General features: G+C 56.5%; 2 protein-coding genes across 6 annotated transcripts; both read left to right on the top strand.

Annotated features, from left to right (window-relative positions):
- Positions 1-19: 19 nt before the first annotated feature.
- On the top strand, positions 20-6,487 carry Pycr1 (pyrroline-5-carboxylate reductase 1). Of its 3 annotated transcripts, XM_047546783.1 has the most exons (9): positions 20-159; positions 1,700-1,803; positions 2,403-2,527; positions 2,762-2,832; positions 3,401-3,580; positions 3,782-4,003; positions 4,204-4,296; positions 4,467-4,630; positions 5,367-6,480. In XM_047546783.1, the coding sequence occupies exons 1-9, from the start codon at positions 28-30 to the stop codon at positions 5,524-5,526; spliced, it is 1,251 nt and encodes a 416-aa protein (XP_047402739.1). In that variant the 5' UTR covers positions 20-27; the 3' UTR covers positions 5,527-6,480. The 3 variants fall into 3 exon arrangements, with proteins under 3 accessions (XP_047402739.1, XP_047402740.1, XP_047402742.1); XM_047546784.1 differs by lacking the exon at positions 4,204-4,296 and having other exon boundaries at positions 5,367-6,487; XM_047546786.1 differs by lacking the exons at positions 20-159; positions 1,700-1,803 and adding an exon at positions 1,989-2,051 and having other exon boundaries at positions 5,367-6,479.
- Positions 6,488-11,115: 4,628 nt separating this feature from the next.
- Positions 11,116-19,843, top strand: Mafg (MAF bZIP transcription factor G). 3 transcript variants are annotated; one of them, XM_047546790.1, is made up of 3 exons: positions 11,116-11,359; positions 14,893-14,954; positions 15,038-19,843. In XM_047546790.1, the coding sequence occupies exons 1-3, from the start codon at positions 11,152-11,154 to the stop codon at positions 15,488-15,490; spliced, it is 723 nt and encodes a 240-aa protein (XP_047402746.1). In that variant the 5' UTR covers positions 11,116-11,151; the 3' UTR covers positions 15,491-19,843. The 3 variants fall into 3 exon arrangements, with proteins under 3 accessions (XP_047402746.1, XP_047402748.1, XP_047402747.1); XM_047546792.1 differs by lacking the exon at positions 11,116-11,359 and adding an exon at positions 11,413-11,542; XM_047546791.1 differs by lacking the exon at positions 11,116-11,359 and adding an exon at positions 14,630-14,776.
- Positions 19,844-19,861: the final 18 nt, after the last annotated feature.

Genomic DNA, 19,861 nt, shown 5'->3' on the forward strand with positions numbered 1-19,861 from the left:
ACACCTCCTGGGCTCCCTGCTCCTTGGATGCTCTGGGAGGAGAGCATACCCTGGGGCTTGGCCGAAGGAAAACGCGGACTCTGGAGTGCAGGGAAGGCTGGGCCTCTTCTCCTGAGGAACTGGGCTTCAAGAAAGGGACAGGCAGAGCCCTCTCCCTTGGTGAGTGACAGACCAGTGGGGAGAAGGAGGGTCACTCCACCTCCTCCTTCCTAAAGGTGCCCACACCTCCACCTGGGGTCTCCAGAGGCTTGGGGCATGGGCGGAGGGACTGCTGCACTTTCTGGTTAGCCCTTTCTGACACTTTCTGAGCAGAGAGGCAGGCCCTGAAGGTCTTGTGTGGTACCACATAAGCCAAGTGGCCTTGGCTGGCCAGCTGGAGAGGGCACCCTTGAGTCTGTCAACAAACTGGGTCTGAAACGATCTCTTCTGCTTGGAGGGGGTGGGTGTTTGAGGCCCAACAGCGGATCCCCAAGGGCAGGTAGACAGCTGCTGGGTCTACTGACTGAGAAAGTTGGGGTCAGGAGGTCATGTCGCCAGATAACAAAGGAGCACGTACGCCATGCCCGTCCTGACTCACAGGGAGGTCTGGACATCATCTGGGGAGGGACTGTGCTTTCTCCTTTCCTTCCTTTGATAGACAAAACTCTGAAACAATTTTCTCACTGGTCCAGTGACCTTCTGCCCCCAGCACCCTGCCCCACCTGAATTTCAGAAGTCCTGAGGGAAGGCAGAGAGGAGCATGGCAGAAGGGTTTGGGAGGCTCATATCAGGGCTAGTCCTGCTATGGTTACTTCCTGGTCTTTGCTCTGTTTTGTTTTTAGGAAGGACTAAAATTTGTTGTTGTCACTTGGAGAATAGTGACCTTTAACACAGGGAGCTCTGTTCTAGAAGAATAATGGAGACCTGGCTTGTGTCATGGGTCCAAGCTGCACACTTGAAACTCACCATTATCCCAGTCTCTCCCTGGGAGTGCATAGACCAAACTCATCCCTACCAAACAGGGCCCTAGTGTTGGTGGTGATCATTAAATGTCCAGGAGAAGGGGACCAGGTAGATAGGAAGCCAGAGTTTGCAGCCAGGCGGACAAAAATGTCTTAATCATTCTGAGATTATCTTCTGAAGCAGCTCATCCTCCCCTTTTTTTTGCAGGGGGAGGGTGGCGCATATCCAGAATTGAATCCAGGGTGCTTGACCACGGAGTCACATTCCCAGCCCTTTTAAAAATATTTTATTCAGAGACAGGGTCTTACTAAATTGCTTAGAGCCTCTCTAAGTTGTGGAGGCTGGCTTTGAACCTTTGAACTCTGGTGATCCTCCTGCCTCAGTTTACCAAACTGCCGGGATTACAGGCATTCGTCACTACACCCAGCCCATAGCTTGTCCTCATCTAAAACACAGAACAGAGAAAAATGAAACGGGCCACCTCTTCCCTTTGTCGGGGGGGGGGGGGTGGGTTGTCGTGGTGGTCACTTCCACTTTGCCTTGGTCCTGCGCCTGGGGGACCCCAGACTACCCTAGACTACCCTGCAGCCTGAAGGGCGGGAAATAGATCCTGGGCATGCCCTGGGGTGTGAGTTGGATGACTAGACCCCTACTCTCCCTAAAACCCAGGGTCTAAAAGTACCAGGGTCTCTGCAGATAAGATGTCAGGGGATTGGGGAGCTGGGGCGCTACAAGATCACCCTCCCCAATTTACTAGTTGAATACCACCTGTTTGGAGTGTAAGAGGCCTGTGACCACAAAGAACAGCCAGCTTTCAAAGTCGCGTCTGCGAGGTAGCTCTACAGAGGAGACACCCACCAGGTAGGGGCTTTGGGGCGCTGACCTGATGTGCAAGAGCCTCCCTCTCCAGGGCGGCTGCGGTGGGGCGGGGCGGGGCCGACGGGCCGGCCTCCGGAATGATGCAACATCCCAGGCTCTGGCCGCCGCTCCCGATTGGCCGGCGCGCAGCGGCTGCACCGCGGATTGGCTGGAACAGAGGGGGCGGGGCCGGGACGCGGGTGCCGCGTGGCGGGCGCGGCACTCCGGCGGGACAAGCCGCGCGGGTTTAGGTGGGCAGGGGTCCGGCAGAGGTTTCGCTGCTGGGGGCACGGGCAGGCCGGCGGCTCGGGCGTGGGGTTCTCCTGGCGCTGGGCCTCTACCGGCCCTCTCTCATTTCCGATCCTTTCTCGGGGGCTCCCCGACTCCGTCTGGAGAGCTGGGGACCCTCGACAGCGGGCTCGGGACCCTCGTTATGGGCAGGGGGCTGGGATAGTTACCGAGTGGGGACCGATGGGCAACAACTGGGAAGATTAGACTGGCTGGGTTAGGAGGTGGTGGGCTCCCGGCTGCCTGAGGAGCGGCCAGCCCTGGTACTGCCCACCTAACTTCCAGCTCTCCATTCGGCTGGTCTCGTCCCGCAGCTGCCCTGCAGAGCCGGAACCAGCTGTGAGGGCTGCCGGTTTGGGGCCTCCAGGCATCATGAGCGTGGGCTTCATCGGGGCTGGCCAGCTGGCCTTTGCTCTGGCCAAGGGCTTTACATCAGCAGGTCAGGAAGGGACCAAGTGGGACAGGCTGGGCTCCCTTACCCTGTGCGGGGCTGGGGGCTGAACATGGGGGTCTGGGTTACATGGCTTGAGTCCTGTGGGATTGGCAGCTTCCATATGTTGGGGTTGCTCTCTTACCCTGGAGGTGGGGTTTTGCTGCAGCTTCTTTCCCCCAGAGTTGGGGGAGAAAGGCCAAAATTGGGCCTCGAGGGAGGAACTTTTGTCTTCCCCACCAGGTATCCTGGCGGCCCACAAGATAATGGCCAGCTCCCCAGACATGGACCTGGCCACAGTTTCTGCCCTCAGGGTAGGTGTGGGGCAGGAAGGCCCAGTTCCTAGCGAGTCTGGGGCTGGGTGTTTGGCAGCCCTGATAGTGATGGGCTGGGCCCCTGTGAGAGAAGCAAGCCTGGGCTGGTGTACCTCCAGGCCCTGCCTCCTCACCCTGCTGTGGCTCCTCTTGCTCCTGGTGTGCAAGGCTGATGGCAGTGGTGCTGGTCTGGAATTGAAGTGTGAACAGTGCTCACAGGGAGCCACTGGGAGTCTGGCAGATGAGGCCATAGCCAGGAGGCCAGACAAGACACTCCTGGGGCTGAATACAGCTTTGGTTTGTCAGGGCTGAGTCAGGGTTTCCAATCTAAGGGTAGGCGGGTTTTCAGCTTGAAACCATCACCCATCCTGGAGAGCAGACATCTCTGGAGGCTGCAGCCTGTGAGTGGGGTGGGACCGTGGCTTGGATGGGTTCCCTATGCCCTGGGCCCTTGGCTTAGCCTGAAACGACCCAGCAGCCTCTGGGCTATTCTACCTCTGGGGCTCTGGGTTTAAGCAGAGGGGAGGACAGCTCCTGGGGCAGGCTGACCTGCCTTGCACTTCTGCAGAAGATAGGGGTGAACCTGACACCCCACAACAAGGAGACTGTGCAGCACAGCGACGTGCTGTTCCTGGCCGTGAAGCCACACATCATCCCCTTCATCCTGGACGAGATTGGCACTGACATTGAAGACAGGCACATCGTGGTATCCTGTGCGGCCGGTGTTACCATCAGCTCCATTGAGAAGGTGGGTGCTGTGGGCTGGGCCCACAGGGCCTGTTGGTGGGGGGCATGGAGTACACACAGTCAGGAGCACCATGCCTGGGATCCCCATCTGTGAATGGGCAGGAGATGCTCACTGGGGCAGTGTGTCCACTCCTATGCCTACCCTCACTGGGGTGAAGGTGGGTGGCCAAGGCCAGAGTGATACAGTCCATTTCTCTTCTAGAAACTGACAGCATTTCGACCAGCACCCAAGGTTATCCGCTGCATGACCAACACCCCAGTTGTGGTGCGAGAGGGGGTCACTGTATATGCCACGGGCACCCATGCCCAAGTGGAGGATGGCAGGCTCCTGGAGCAGCTCCTAGGCAGCGTGGGCTTCTGCACGGAGGTGGAGGAGGACCTGATCGATGCTGTCACAGGGCTCAGTGGCAGTGGCCCTGCCTATGTGAGGGCCGGTAGTGGAGGGTGGGGCTGGGGAGAGTTGGAAATTCCGTGGGTTCTGGGGCACCCTGTGTCCCTGCTTCCCTTGGAGGGCCGAGGTTTCATGGCTGTGGGAACTGGTGCTCTACCCTGTGCTGTGCTCTGGGCCACAGAGGAGGAGGAGGAGAGGCCAGAGCAGGGGCTCAGGGTGCTTTCTCCCTGCAGGCATTCACTGCCCTGGATGCCCTAGCTGATGGCGGTGTCAAAATGGGACTTCCAAGGCGCCTGGCAGTCCGCCTTGGGGCCCAGGCCCTCCTGGTCAGTGTTTCCTGACCCTTTGGTGAGGGTGGCTCGTTGCCAGCTCTGACACTGGTACACAGAGGGTGGGTGGGTGGGCAGCTGCTGTTATTGTGCTGGAGTGGCTGGGGACAGTGCCTGCAGAGGCAGGTGGATGCCCCATCCCCATCAGTCCCTCTCTCTGGCTGTAGGGAGCTGCCAAGATGCTGCTGGACTCAGAACAGCACCCAGGCCAGCTCAAAGACAACGTCTGCTCTCCTGGTGGGGCCACCATCCACGCCCTGCATGTGCTGGAGAGTGGGGGCTTCCGCTCCCTGCTCATCAATGCGGTGGAGGCCTCCTGCATCCGCACGAGGTGGCCACTTCTACTGCCCAGTCTCTGCTGCCCATTCCAGCACACTAGGCCCTTGGTCTTACAGGCGACGGCTCAGGGCAGATTATTTATTGAGCTGTGGCCTAGATTTAGGCAGGGCACAGGGAACCCCAAGGTTCCTGGAGTCAGTCTGCAGTGCCCCTCACCCACTTCCATCGTCCTGTAAGGAGGGGCACCCGCATGTGAAGTGGAAGGCTTCTCCAGGCCTGCACGGTTTCCCCTGTGCAATTTCATCAACATTATGGCCAGAGGACTGGGTTGGAAAGGCTGCCCGGCATGTTAGGGAGCCCTGGGGCCTGGTCTCAACACCCTCCTGCCCTGGCTGGGGGTCAGGGAGTTAGATAAGCAGGAGACCCAATAGTGTCCTAGCCCAAGGAAAGCCTGCTGAGATTGAAAGAAAACTGCTGGGATCCTGCAGCTGGTCAAACGCAGAGCCAGGTCTATAGGGTAGAGAGCGCTTTCTGGCCACAGTACCCATCAACTAGTCAAACTCTCAGAAAACCGAGTGGTACCACGTGACTTGCTCAGGGACTCAGGCATGCCATCAGTAGATGTGATGCCCCTGAGCCACCCTGAATGGGTGAGCTGGAGCCCTGTAGCTGTGTGGAGAAGGTGGCCACAGGGTGTACAGCAGAGCACTATGAGGTGGGCAGGCCCTGGGAGCCGTGGCCTCCAGGAGGAGGCAGAGGCCTGAACCCAGCCCTTGCTGCCTCTCCAGGGAGCTGCAGACCATGGCTGACCAGGAGAAGGTCTCGCCTGCTGCCATCAAGAAGACTGTTCTGGACAAGATGAAGCTGGACTCTCCTGCAGGGGCCTCTCTGTCCTCTGGCCCTGCCAAGCCACTGGCCCGCAGCCTGGCCCCAGCAGGCAAGGACTGATGCGCCCTGCCTCTGCCTGTTCTCCCTTCCTCCCTCCTTCCCTGCCTCTTGCTGTGTTGCCCGTGCCTGACTTTGAATTATTGCCCTCGACTGATCCTCCCACCTGAGCCTCCCAAGTGCTGGGACCCAGCTTTGCTCTCCACTTCTTCCTTTCCTGACTCCAGGCTCTTGCCCTGGGGTTATCTAGTGAAGATGTCCTTCAGTGGACATCTACCCACAGTCTGGGTCAGCTAGGGTTGTGGCCAGGGAGGGACATGTCACTTTCCACTGGGAACTTCCATGGTCCCCAGGCTTCAGCCCATAACAGGGCTGGGTTCTTAGACCTCTGCCCACCCTGAGCTTTTTATGATGCTCTAGCCTGGGGGTCTTCACCCTCCCTCAGCCCCAGTGTCAGCTGGCTTGGGCTTGGCCCTCCTTGAGTGAGAAGGTCAGTGGTAGAGCACTTAGCATGGCAAGTCCCTGCTTCCCCTCCCAGCACTGCAACACAGAAAGACCCAAGGCCCCTTCTCCACGCTCTACTCGCTCTCCTTCCTGTGTGCTGGCAGCAGGTCCCAGGCATCTTGAGCTTGGTGCCAGGGACCCAAGTTCTGGCCAGCTGCCCAGCTTCCTCAAACATGTTGAACATTTGAGTACTCCTTGGGTAGTTGACGAACTTCCTGTGACTACCAGCACACTCAGACCATCACACTCCTGATCTGCCTGGTGGGTGCTGTCACTTCCCTCCCAACCCTTCAGGCTGAATAAACTGGTTTCTGAAAGCTCTCAATGCCCTGACTTCTAACTAGCACTTGTGAGGAAGGCCTCTGCACAGCAGAGGCCCAGCCAGCCACTCACGGCCCTAAGCCCTGTAGTCCCATAGCAGCCAGGCTGAGGCCCCCGGAGAGCAGAGGTCTGGAAGCTCCTGGGCCTCACTCATTACAGACATACCTAGAAGCTGGTAGGGGCTTACGTCCAGCTGTGGCCAGGCAGGACCAGGCAGGGCCAGGCTCCCAATGAGAAAGGAACCCTTTAGGAACATATATTGGAGTTTGGTAGAAAAATGGAACCCAGGGGCTAGGAGATAGTTCAGTTGGTAGAGCTTGCCTTGCATGGGCAAGGTTCTGGGTTCAATTCCCAGCATCACAAAAAAAAAAAAAAAAAAAAGAGAGAGAATGATTGGAGCCCACAGAACACAGACACACATGGGGAGATCCTAAAGTGGCAAGGGATAGGCTAGCAGGTTGGAAACCCTAATGCACTGGCAGCTGATGTTCCAGTTCAAAGGCTGGCAGGCAAGAAAAGTCAATATTGTAAATGAAATCTGAAGCTGTGTGTTGGAAAAATTCTCCCTTACCTGGGAGAGGGATGGTCTTTTCCATTATTTAGGCCTCAACTGATTTGATGTGGCCCATTTACATCATAAAGGGCAGTCAGCTTTATTGAGTAAAATTTTATTCTTATCTAATGTTAAATCGTACTGATTTACATGTTTATCTCATGCAAAATGCCTTAGCAGAAACACTCAGAATAATGTCTGAATAGATATATGGACACGGTGTGGCCCCAACAGTTACACATAAAGTGCATCCTCATAGGAGGCCCACAGGCTGGAGGACACTGCAGGGATCACAGCAGCAGTGGACACTATGTGCTCTTGTTTCTTCAATCAGCAGTTGACTGTGGAAGCAGGAAGGCGAGGCCCCTCCCCTGCAGAGGCGACAGGTTCCTGCCAGGAGGGCGTGCAGGGGGAGCACCAGGCAAGGTAGGGGCCTGCCTGTGGGGGAGCAGATCAGAGGGCTTCTGAAGGGGCTTGGCAGCAGGGTTGTGTGCCCACTCCTTCCCCATGTCACTTCAGCACCAAGGCTGGTTGGGGTAGGCAGAGGGGCACTTTGGGGACGAGAATCCAGCCCCTCAGGTCTAAGGGAAGAAGAGACTTGGGGAGGAAAAGCAGGGGCACAGCGACACAGGGGTTGAGGCTGCATTCTTCCTCTTAGCCATGGAGAGTCCTGATCCTCCCCACATACAGAGTGGCCCCCAGGCCCAGGACCAAGGGTAAGGTGGGTGGGTTGTGATCTGGCAGCCCAGCAGGTTAGTTGTGGTCTCACAGCCAGGGCTGGGCCAGGAGGAAAAGAGTCCTTGGCAGTACAGGAGACCCTGACACCCTCCCCTGGACAGAGACCCACCTAGAAGCCACATGTCTGCCCTAGGACTTAACTGTTCCCTCCAAGTCAAGGCCAGTCCCTATTTGGATACCTCCTGTCAGGCACTGACCAAGAAAAAGATGAAGGCTTGGCACAGTGCACCTGGTCTGAGCATGAGGGAGGCAAGGACAGCCAGGTACTTCAAGTGAGGCAGAGTCCTACTGGAGTCCAAAAGAAGGCAGGGCCTGGGTCCAGACAGGCTCTGCAAGGAGACATGGGTATTGACTCAATCAGAACATGACTGGGAGTATAGAACACTATAGGTGGTCTCACCTATAATCCTGGCACCTCCAGGGGTTAAGGCAGGAGGGTCCCAAGTTCAAGGTCAGCTTGGGCAACTGAGATCCTTAGCTCTTGTCTTAAAAAAGGAGAATTAAAAAAACAAAGGGCGGGGGGGGGGTGTAGCAGTTCTTACTTAGCACACATGAAGCCCTGGGTTCAATCTCCAGCACACACACAAAAAAATAATAATAAAAATAACTAAATTAATTAGTTCAAAAATTATCTGTAGAGAATGTGTCAGATTTCAGCAGGCAGGCCCTATGAGCATCCCCAGTGAGGTTCCTGATTAAGGAAAAGGCCAGACCAAATCTCAAAGGGTGTGTGGGCAGCCTGTGGGGAAATGACTGTCTGGAAGCCAGCAAGAGTGGAAGCCCAGCAAAGCCAGGCAGGGATACATCTTTTACACGGATCTAGAGCAAGCTGAGGAGGGAGAGGGCTCCAAGGATGCAGAACCTAGGAGTACTGACCAAGAGTGTCAGCGCTGCCATGAAGAGGAGACAAAGAAGGAGTCAGCTGGACAGTACCTTCATGGACCCTTATGCTGCCAGCTTTGGTACCTCGCAGTCCTGGAAACCACTGCCAGATAGGGTAGAACTTAGAGTGAGCCACACTGCCCTTGGCACAAAAACTGGAGGAGGTCAATGGAAGAGTAGCCCCTCTGCTACTTCTGGTCCAGCTTCTGCCTCAGTTTCCTAACTGGCATGGCCCTTGACTCCAGCCTGTTTGGCTGAGGCCTTTGCAGTATCCACCTCTGACAGTCCTTTCTTGTACCAGGGTGACCCCTGTCTGTGGTCCCTCTGCAGGTCAGGCTTCAGAACAACTGGATCAGTAATCCTGGCCAGGCAGAGAAGGAGGATGTCCACCTGCACAGAGAGAGCAGGGATAGCCCGACTGGGTGTGGATTCCAGTCATATCCCATGTACCCTGAGCCTCCCATTGGCAATCAGGCTGGAGCCCGCAGCGCTCAGGAGGGGGCAGTGGGATCCTAAGGTCAGCCCGTGAAGGGTGCAGCCTATCCTGGAAAGGGGCTGTGGGGGTCAGAGGCTGTCAGAGGTGCCTGCAGGCGGTGGTGTTCACCTGGTGCTGGAGGTGTGGAGAGGGCCTGATCAGGGAGCCAGGCCCCAGCGCTGCCCCCAGCAGAGGTTCAACAAAGATTAGGCCCTGAGGTGCTTGCACTCAAGTGCTCTGCGGCTTTTCCTTTATCACCCTCCCCTCTGGGGGCTGGCTCAAGGGGGCACCACTGAGCCATTCCCCTCATCCTTTGTTTTGGTACTGGGTACTGAACTCAGGGGTGCTCAACCATCCAGCCACATCCCCAGCCCTTTTCTAAAATAATAATCCCAGTGACTCGGGAAGCGGAGGCAGGAGGAATGCAAGTTTGCAGCCAGCCTGGACAACTTACAGAGACCCTCAGCAACTTAGCAAGACCCTGTCTCAAAATAAAAACATAAAATAAAAGGCTGGGGATGTAGCTCAGTGGTAAAGCACCTGACTTCATGTCCAGTATACACACACACATACAGACACACGAACAAGTAGTTGAGGGCTTTCTGGGTGTGGGTTTGTACCTGCAGTCCCAGCTTGTCTTTTTTTTTTTTTTTTAATATTTTTTCGTTGTAGGTGGACATAGTCTCTTTATTTTTATGTGATGCTGAGGACTGAACCCAGGGCCTCATGAGTGCGAGGCAAGCCCTCTACCACTGAACCACAACCCCAGCCTCCAGCTAGTCTTGAGTCCAGAAGTTCAAGGCTGGTTTGAGCAACATATTGAGACGCCATTTCATTAGAAAAGGAAATAAAGCACATGTCAAAGGTTTTACAAGTCATATAACAAGCAGATTAAATCCCTATATTCTGTAAGACTCCAGCCATGCACAGTGCAGGGATCAAAGATGAAGGTCCCAACCCACTCCCCTAGTGAGCTCATTACAATAGGAGCCAACCAAACGGGGTGCTGTGGCACATGCCTGTAATCCCAGCAATTTGGGAGCTGAGGCAGGGGGATGGTCAAGTTCAAAACCAGACTCAACAACTTATCGAGAAAATAAAAAGGCTGGGGATGTGGCTCAGTGGTAGCTCACTTCAGTAGTTGAGTGTCCCTGGATTCAATCCTTAGTACCCAAAACAAAACAAAACAAAATGACACACAGAGCTCGACCCAGAGATGGTGGAAAGTCCTGGAAACCTGCAGGGTGGATAGCTTTGGGGGCTCCTGGTTGGCCTCTGCGTACCTTCACTCTTCATTCAGTGAAGAGGGCTGAATGCCCTTTCTTCTGTCATCTCATCTTCTTACCCACCTGGCAGGATGGGTCACATTTCTTGGCTTTACTCCAGAAAAAGGAGAAGGACTGAGTGGAAAGTTCGGAAATTATAAGTAAAAATTGCATGACTCCAATTTCCACTTTTCCCCTTTGTAACTTCCTCCACTGGGAATTTTCAACAGCAGTTGTTTCCTAACAGAAGGTGCAGGCACATATGCAAAGGGAGAGGAGGAAAAGTGCAATCGACGACATTAACTGAGATGCTTCTGCCTCAGTCTCCAGAGTAGCTGGGACTCCAGGTATGCGACACACCTGGATCGCATCAACTCATTGTTCACTGCACTTACTACGCGACAACCACCGCTCCGAGGCCCCGGAGGCGTCATCCCTAGCGTAGTGTCTCAGGGATTAGGGCCATTGGGTGAATGTTCTCCGAGACCTGTGCACACTGCACAGATCCGGGGAAATGGGCCGGGGTCTCGGCTCTGCCCCTGAAGAGCGCGCCCCCTCCAGCCTGTTGCGTCAACTGGGACCAAGGAGGGATAGCGGCTACGAGGGGTAAACAAGTGGGATAACGGCGCACGACCACGAAACACGAGGGTTCTCCGTCAGACCTCGAGCCTGGAGGCGCGCCCCAGTGAGCTGCGCCCACGGCTGGAGACTGGCGCCGCACCTTCCGGGCGGGTCGAGGCCGGCTGTTCTGCGGGCGGGGGCGTGGCCGGAGGGGCGCGCGCCCGGGCCGGGTCCCGCGAGACCCGACCAGGGCGCGGGGCCGATCGCGCGGCGCGCGTTGCCAGGGGCTACGGCGCCCGGACGCGCAGGCGCAGCGAGGCCCGCCCGCCCGTCGACTCGCCGCCGCCGCGCCTTTCCCTTTAAGCTGCGGCCGGCCGCGTCGCCGCTTCATGAATGGAGCCCACGTGACCAAACATCATGTGACGTCTGAGGAGCGGCGGCGGCGGCGGCGGATCCCGAGCCCGGTCCGGCCCGGCCTTCCCAGCGCGCTCGGCCCGGCCCGCGCAGGCGGCCAGCACCCTCAGCCCCGGCCCGGACCCCTCGCGCCGGCCCCCGCCCCGCGCGGCCCCGCCCCGGCCCGCCCGGGCCCGCAGTGTGGTGAGTGCGCGGGGCCGGGGCCGGGGCGGCGGGGCGGCGCGGGCGGGGCGGCGGGGCCCGGCCGCGGGTGTGCTTCGCGCCCTGGCGCGGCCGGTGCCTCGATCTGCCCACCCGCCAGGAACCAGCGCCTGGTCACCGCCGCCCGGGTGCGGGCGGACTCGGAGACGGCGAGGCCGAGAGCGGGTGTGCGCGCGGCGGACAGACACCGGCGCCTCGCGGGGGGCGCGGGGAAAGGGCGGGGCCGGGCGGCCGCGGGGTCCTCGGGCGGCCGCGCGGGGCCGAGCTGCTGACTCATCAGGTGTCCGTCGCGTCTCCACGCGCTGGGTCCCTGCGGGTCGGCAGGGGCGGCGGCGGGGAGACCCGGCCGCGCGGCTCCGGCCCGCCACGCGCGTGCGAGCCCAGCGGAGACGTGCTGAGTCATCAGCATGAGGTCACTCGGTGCTCCTGCTGACGCGGGGCGGGGGCGGGGGCCTGGCCTCGGCGGCGGAGGGAGGGCAAGGTGCGGTGGCGAGGGTCGCTCCCTGTTTAAGTTTTGCAGAGCTGCGAGGAGGGGTTGGTGTCACGCTGCAGGTTTCCTCCCGGGGTGGAAGGTGAAGCCCGGGCCTGCGCATCGCTCCCAGGCAGTTCCCGGGCAGCTGGCCCCGATCCCACGTCTGGGGCAGTTCCCCAAACTGGGATACAGTTCGGAGTGAGAAGATGGGAGGAGCTTAGGTGGGCCGAGCTTGCCGTGCTGGGAAGCTGGCTTTCCCTGCGACTGGTCTGGCCGGCCAGGCTGGGCCTCCCTTGATGGAGAAGACAGGGAGGCACCGGGAGAAAAAGGGGTGTGTGGCATAGAGGAAGCAGGGACAGTTTTACCAGGAAATTGCAAATGAGAGGAAGTGGGGAACCTAGACAGCAGGTGGGAACCTTGGGGTACGGCCTTGGTGTAGAATTCAGTTCCTAGTCACCCCAAAGTTTGCCCACGTGAGGTGTGGGGTTTCAGTGTTGTGTGAAGTTAGTAAAGAGTGTGCCCTGATGGGCGTTTAACCTAGTAACTGGGGGTTCATGAAATGTGAGCGGGAGAGTGGAGGGCCCAAGCCGAAAGATGGGCACTTACTGTTCTCTACTGCTTCTTTTGCAGAGGGTTCATGACTGGGTCAGGCTACCATGTGGTGTGCTCTTAGGGATGCTCCCCACCCCACATGCAGCACCCTTACTTCAGCCCTGGGGCTTGTAGGGGCCAGGTGTTTTCACACTTTAGCTCATTTATGGTGTAGAATTTTATGTCCCAGGAAAATTCAGAGTCCCACGTGTGGGTTTTTTTTTTTTTTTTTTTTTTTAATGTCTTCCCAGTCATTTATGTTTCAGAGGAAACTAAACTTTAGGTTCTTTCAAAAAGTGACTGTCCAGAGGGGATGGGTCTGGAGTTTGGGGTGCCAGAGCATCCAAACTCATGCCTAGGAATCTTGGTCGTTGGGGTTTGCAGGCCAGGATGAAGACGCAAGGACAACTGCCTTGCCACTTGCTTGCTTTTCCTTTCTTTCCTGGCTCTCGGTCTTGAGTGGGTGGCCTAGAGTCTCTTGGAGGTCTCTGGGTATGACCATCTTGCCTCCTCCATGCGACAGCTTCCTCAAAGAGATGAGCAAAAGTGAAGGATGCCTGAACCCCTTCACCAGGCTTTAGGACCTAAAGGAGGGCTGAGATGGGGTAGCTTCTTAATCATCCAGTCACAGGATCCGCTGAGGCTGTGGCTCAATTTGTATCTCCCCGCAGGCAGCTGGAAGCACCAGCTTTGCTAAGACCTGCCCTTCCCCCCACCATGCACACATGCATAACACATGCACACACACACACCTTTGATTAGGAGACGATTGGCTACACTTGTGCTGAGTTCAGTCCTTCTGCAGAGGGTGAAATCTGTTGAGGAGGCACTTTTCGGCTCCCAGCTGCCACACTCCGCACTTTTCTGTGTGATCTCCTCAGGAAGTCACCCTTATCATTGTGCTTATAGTCAGGGTGGGGGAAGGATGGGGGTGAGAAAAGCCTGTGCCAGGGCAGCATCCCTGCATCCTGTCTGTGCTCCAGGTGGGAAAGCCCCTTTAGGCTCTGCTGTGGGAACCTGACTCCTGGAGCCTGTGGGACAGGCAGATCCCCTGACGACCTATAACTCTGGTCTCCCACCTTTTGATCTGGAAGGATTCTTGCCTCTCTGATGTGCTTGGTGGCCTGGTGTGGGGAGGTGTCAGTGGCTTTCTCAGCCTATTCTGCATGCAACCTGGCCTCTGGGTACAAGGCTAGGTAAGGTGGGGTCTCTAGTGGGAACATGCTCCTCCACCTCCCCAGCTACACTCTAGCTCCCTTGATGAGGGTGAGAAGTTCCTTCAACCCTGTCCCCACAGTTGACTGAAGTGCCCTGCCCTCCTGTATCTAACCTGGAAAGGAGGGGATGGAGCATGGCGGGGTGGTCCTTGCCCAAGGGTCTAGTGGAGGCTGAGCTGGGTGAGGATTCCCTGGACTGGGTGTACAAAAATGTCCCAGCAGGGCTTCAGAAATCTGAAAGTGAGATTGGGGTGCCAAAGAGTCAGGTTGAGTGTATAGGAGGTAACCCTTTTGCTTTGGTTCCCTGGCCCTGTGGCATTGACCCCAGATGAGGAGCCAGAGAGCAGTCAGGCTGACTCCTGCCTTCCTCCAGCTGAGCAGGCCCCCAGTGTGGGCAGCTGGGGAACCTTGTGAAACATTGGGGTGGGAGTGGGGTAGGGCGCAGGATGCTGCAACTCAAAGCCACAGGATGGTTACTCCATCATCAGAGGAGGTGGACAGGGAGGCCTTGGGGGGGTGGTCTCAAGGCTCTTCCTGTCAGCTGGATTGCCTGCCATCTGGAAGGTGATGGGAATCCCTGACCAGCCTTTCAAACACAGTGTAACTGGGAGGCATACCCCTGACCTCAGACATCTTTGGGAGACTGAGGCCTGAATCCCCAAGGGACAGCCTCCTGAGCCCTGGAGGGAGCAGGAACTGCTCCATGAGCGCTTAGGGAAGACAGCGGTGGGAGGTAGGACCCTGAAATATACAGCACAGTCACTGACTGGCCCTCACCTGCTGTTGGCACCAGCAGCAGGTCTCCTGGGGCGCTGGCTGTTGGCTGGCCTCAGGAGCAGGCTGGGCCTGGAGGGAGGGGATGTGCTGAGTCAGCGTGACTCGCCAGGAACAGTGTGCTCTGGGGCAGCACTGAGGTTATTTTTAAAGCTCCGCTTCCTTCTGGGCTTGCCCCTCCTGAGTTTATTCCTTCTAATCTCTCCCCCTGCCCCTTTGTCTGGCCCCTGCTTTCCTTTCAGCCTTCAGTTCCCCTTCCCCCATCAGATCTCCCTGACCTCCCACCTGGTTCTCTAGGGGAAGGGTGGTCAGGAGCAGCCCAGCTCAGGAGAGGCAAACCCAAAGGTACCAGGAGAATGCCAGGCTCCCTGGAGGGCTGTGTGGTGTGGAGCTTTTGTGAACTGGGGAGGGTAGGGGTGGGGTAGTCTGCAGGGTCCTGACCCCTGCCTTGTGTCTTGCAGAGTGCCTGCTCACTGTGCCCCGGGTTATGACGACCCCCAATAAAGGAAGCAAGGCCTTGAAGGTGAGTGGGCAAGGCAGGGGAGGCTGTGAGTGGGCAGTGTGGGGTGCCCTGCTTAGCTGCCACCCTGCACTGTGCTACCATAGGTGAAGCGGGAGCCAGGTGAGAATGGCACCAGCCTGACAGATGAGGAGCTGGTGACCATGTCGGTGCGTGAGCTGAACCAGCACCTGCGGGGCCTGTCCAAGGAGGAGATCATTCAGCTAAAGCAGCGCCGTCGCACACTCAAGAACCGGGGCTATGCGGCCAGCTGCCGTGTGAAGCGGGTGACGCAGAAGGAGGAGCTGGAGAAGCAGAAGGCGGAGCTGCAGCAGGAGGTAGAGAAGCTGGCCTCTGAGAACGCCAGCATGAAGCTGGAGCTCGACGCCCTGCGCTCCAAGTATGAGGCCCTGCAGAACTTCGCCAGGACCGTGGCCCGCAGCCCTGTGGCCCCAGCTCGGGGGCCCCTTGCCGCTGGCCTGGGGCCCCTGGTCCCTGGCAAGGTGGCTGCCACCAGCGTCATCACAATAGTAAAGTCCAAGACGGACGCCCGGTCGTAGGGACATGCAGGATTGCCGGGCAGGTCTTCGAGGGGCCACTAGGCACATGGCGAAGTCAGCAGCCCTGTCCCACCTATTCCTCTCCCCTCTCCTTCCTCTTCCCCTTCTCCCCCTCTTTTCCCTTCCCTGCAAAGCACAACCTGTTCCCCAGGGGCAGTGGGCTGAGCCCCCTTGATCTCATCTTGTCGTCAGTGCGTGTGTGTTTGTACGCTGGGATTGGTCAGTTTGGTGGTGATGTCGGGTTCCTCCTAACCCTCTTCGTACCTAAGCCATGCAGGCTAGGAGTCTAGAGCGAGCACTGTGGGAATGAAAGAGAGAGTGGGAGAGCCAGTGAGCAAACTGGGCCTCAAGGTCTGCCCTCCCCTCCTGGTGCCCATGGCCCACAGGCTGCCAGGCTGGAGTGGGATTAGAGGGGTTCTCTTGTCTTCGGATCCAGGCAGGCAGCTCAGCTCAGCCCAGCAGGAAGAAAGGGACTCTACTCTGAAGAGTGGGGTGTCCTTGAGGGCCCTGGACAGGTAGGTCACCCGCCTGGGAACTATGGGTGCTGGGGCAGGGGCTGTGTGGTTCTGGGGCAGGGGCTCTGGCGCTCAAACCTGACACAGTGCACTGAACAAGACCAAATCACTGGCTGTGAGCGTGCGTGGAGGGTATGTCAGTGTGTCCTACGATGGGTTCCGTGTCACTGTTTACATGACCTATTTGTGTGGTTATATAGCCCTTTATTTAAAAGAGAAGTTCCTTTTACGAAGTTATTAAATTATATGTTTAAGAGCTAAAGAGAAAAAAAGCTGCAGAGTATTTATAAAATTGTCTTTTAAAAAAAAACAAGTGAAAAGAACATTTGATCATATAAATGGAAAAGGGAAGAAAGTATAATAGTAACTTTGCTAGTTTAAAAAAAGAAAAAAAATCCCTTCTTGTAAACTTATGGACAACTCTTTGTGGCTGTTGGAATTTAGTTTTTATATACACAGAGTTATCAGACATTATTTATAAAACTTAGTTTAAAAAAAGGAAGAAAAAAAAAAAAAAAAAAAAAAACCAAGCCGCGAGCCGACCGAGGCCATCCTCTTTGATATCTCTTTTGCAATTGTACCGAAAGTGACTTACTCCTTTGCCCTTCCTGCTTCCGTCTCTTGCCGGTGCCGTGGTGTTGTCCGTGCCTGGTGAGGTTTTGTGCAGCCGTAAAGTGCTGGTGCTTCTGGTGACCTTTGACCTGTGGCCGTCCCTTCTTGTGTATTTTCCTGTGTTTGTTTTTTTGGATTTGGTTGTGTTTTTGCTTCTGCTGGCTTGCTGGACCTGAGCTGGGCCAGGGTCCCAGGCAGTGCCTGCTCCATTGGAGTGTGGGTGTCAGTGCCTGCCAGCCCAGCCTTTTCTGCTTTCAGAGCCTGCCCTTTGCCCCAGGTGGTCTGCTGAGGGACTCTGCCACTCCCACCTGTGCTGAGCTCTGGCTTCATAGGTGTGTATGGGGCTTGGGTTGATCTATTGGCAGGGTAGGTGAAATTGAGGGGCCATCCAGGGCCTCCATGCTGCTTCCACATCCATCACCCCTGGCCCTACCTGGGTGGTGGCATTCTAGGGACCAAGGAGTCACTGTGGGTGCTCACAGAGCTGTGGCCAAGCTGTTCCTAGCTGTCTTCCTTCTGACCTTGGCTTTATTCCTGTAGGCCTCAGCTCGGCTTGGACACTCAAGGGACCCGCCCTAATGGGTTGCAAATCCTACTGCTCACTTAGCCCTGAGCTGGCTCTGTGCTGTGGTGTGTTGCTTCCCAGGCAGAATAGTCAGGGGCTCCACCTGGGGCAGCACCTTCTCTGCTTCACTGTGAGGGCCCAGGTGACTTCCACCAGATCCAGACAAGGACTTGGACTCCAAAGCTGGGTCTGTCCCTTCCCTGCTGGTCTCTGCTGGCAACTCTTGGCTCCAGGCCCTTCTTCCTCCTCTCTTTGGGATCTGTGTCTTCCAGGGATTGCTGCTCAACTTGGAGGTGCTTCTCTGCAGGGTCTCAGCCCACTTCGCTGTCCCAGCTGCCTGACAGAGACTGCCAACTTTCTAGACTTGGCTCAGGAAGCTCCTCATAGGAATGGACCAGGGCTGGTGCCCATGTCCCCCTATCCCCAAAAGAGGTATAGCCCCATCTCTGGGCATGTGGCCTTTGGCCTCTGACAGGGTTGCTGGTATCCTCTTTGGGGGGCAGGGGGGAGGCAGCCCTGGATCCCTGAAAAGCACAGGAGTGTGGGCTGGTGAGGGGACTGACTGACTCAACAAGCATTCACTTCACAGACAGCAGGATTTTCACCCAGAGTTTCATCTGGTTGCCATGGGGTGGGAGCCGGGCATCTGCCATCGTAGTCTCTCAAGGGGCTCCTTTGTACAGGGTGCTCAGACAGTCCTATTGGTACCTGAGACTGCTACAGATGGAAATTCTGACTTGACTGAGTCACCTGATGACTTCATCCCTTCCTGTAGTCTCGATAGCTGGAAGGCAGATGCAAGCTGCTGCTGTTGGCTGTAGCAGCAGAGTTGGAATGGAACAAGTTTGCCCTTAAGAGAGGGGTAGGGACAGGCCCTCCATGTCCTTTGGTCCTGACTGGGAGTCCAGGCACCACTGAATGATGCTCTCCAGTTGTAGAGCTAGTGTGTGGGGTGGGTGCAGGTGAGGAAGAGGAGGTTGAGACTGGGCCAGTACTGAGCAGAAGTTGCTGTCTTGGTTTGGTGTAGAGAAGTAGTTCTGGGCTTGGTGAAGCTATGCTTCCTTCTGTGGTTTTTGGATTTGGAGCAACTGTTTCTTGAGTCCATCAAGCCAGTCCTGCAGGGCCACACCACCCCTTTCCCTTCACCTTGGTTTCTTGACGGTAGATTCTCTGTCCACATGTGACTATTGGCTGTCTTTCTGATCCTTGTTGATTATGTTTCATTGCTGTGAGGGTATTGTGTTCTTTCTTATCTCAACTTTTCTGACACAGTGAATTGAGGGTTTTGGCTGAGGCCAGGTCTCCCAGACTTGTCCGCTTAGTAAACCATAATGTGCGTCTTTCCTCCTCCTTTATCCTAATGTGGACGCTCAGATTTCAGAGGGAAGGGGGAAAAAGTGAACAGGTTAGCTCTTGCCAAAATGAATGGCCCCAGAGAACCCTCCCTGAGATCCCTGGCTGCTGCTCCAGGGTGGTGCTTCCCTGAGTAAGGCACTCCATGACCGCTGTTTTGTGTATGGGCTTTCTGCTGGACAGGCCTTCCTGCAGGCTATTCTCCGTCCACACTTCAGTCTGTGTGCACACCTGCCAGCAGCAGGCTCCTTGGGCAGTGCTTGGGCTGACATCTCTGATCAGCTACAGCCTGCTTTGGGATGGTAGTCAGGCCACATCCCTACTGCCCCCTGCCTGGAATGGCCACTTGGCCAAAGCTCCCATCCACAGCTGGCCAACCTGAGCCACAGCCTGCTACACCATTTCCGTTCGGGGATCTTGTGAGTTACATTTTTAGGCTGTGGTTTGGTGAAAGGAATCAACACATTAACGATTTTTTTCCCCAGAAGCCACTGAATAATTCTTTTTGGCGTGCTTTCACCTTCCAGTTGACTGGTTTTGGAGCAGTTGTAGAGAGCAGAGTACATAATCAGTGCCACACAGAGGCAGGCCTGCCAGAGCTTTTCATGGCCTATCCTGCTCTGATTTGTGTATCTTGGTCATGTTCTGTACCTGCTGGGCCAACTGCAGACATTTCCACCTCCCCCCTGGAGTAGCAGCATTGATACTGGGTGTTGCTTGAGTCTGAGGTGGAGTGTTAAGAGTGTATCCCTGTGAGCTGTTCTTGGTGACAGCAGTTGAGCTTTCTGCGTCTCCAGCAGCATAATGTTCCAGCCCTGCCCTTCCTCCCATCCCTCCATCCGCTAGTCCCTGAAGCCTTTAACCAAACAGGAGTGGGTGCAGAAAGCCTTCTCCTGGCAACTTAGGGCAACAGGACAAGGGCTACCCTGTGTCCAGCTCTGTTGGTCTCATGGCACTGAGAGGTGTGTCCCAGCAGAGTTGATCAGCCCCTGCTTGCCCTGCTGAGGGCTGAAGCCAGGGGGAGGCTTGGGAGAGGGTACCCTGAGATCCGCTGGAGTGAGGGCCGGGGACTGGCTTGGAGGAGAGGCCCAGGGCCCACACCGTGTAGGGCGGTTAGGGGCCTGGCCTCGGTGGGGCAGAGGCTTTGGTGCCCGCCCGCACCCTGCGCAGTATTTATTGCTAAGTTATTGTCCAGGAGGGGCGGCGCTGGGCCTGGCCCCGGGTATTTATTGCTGTACATAGTGTATGTTTGTGATATATAAGGTTTTCTTTATTTTGTATATGATCAATAAACGCCTTTTAAAGAGATCTGCAGGTGCTTCTTTG

The sequence above is a fragment of the Sciurus carolinensis genome, chromosome 3, assembly GCF_902686445.1.
Source record: "Sciurus carolinensis chromosome 3, mSciCar1.2, whole genome shotgun sequence".
NCBI classification, from domain to species: domain Eukaryota; kingdom Metazoa; phylum Chordata; class Mammalia; order Rodentia; family Sciuridae; genus Sciurus; species Sciurus carolinensis.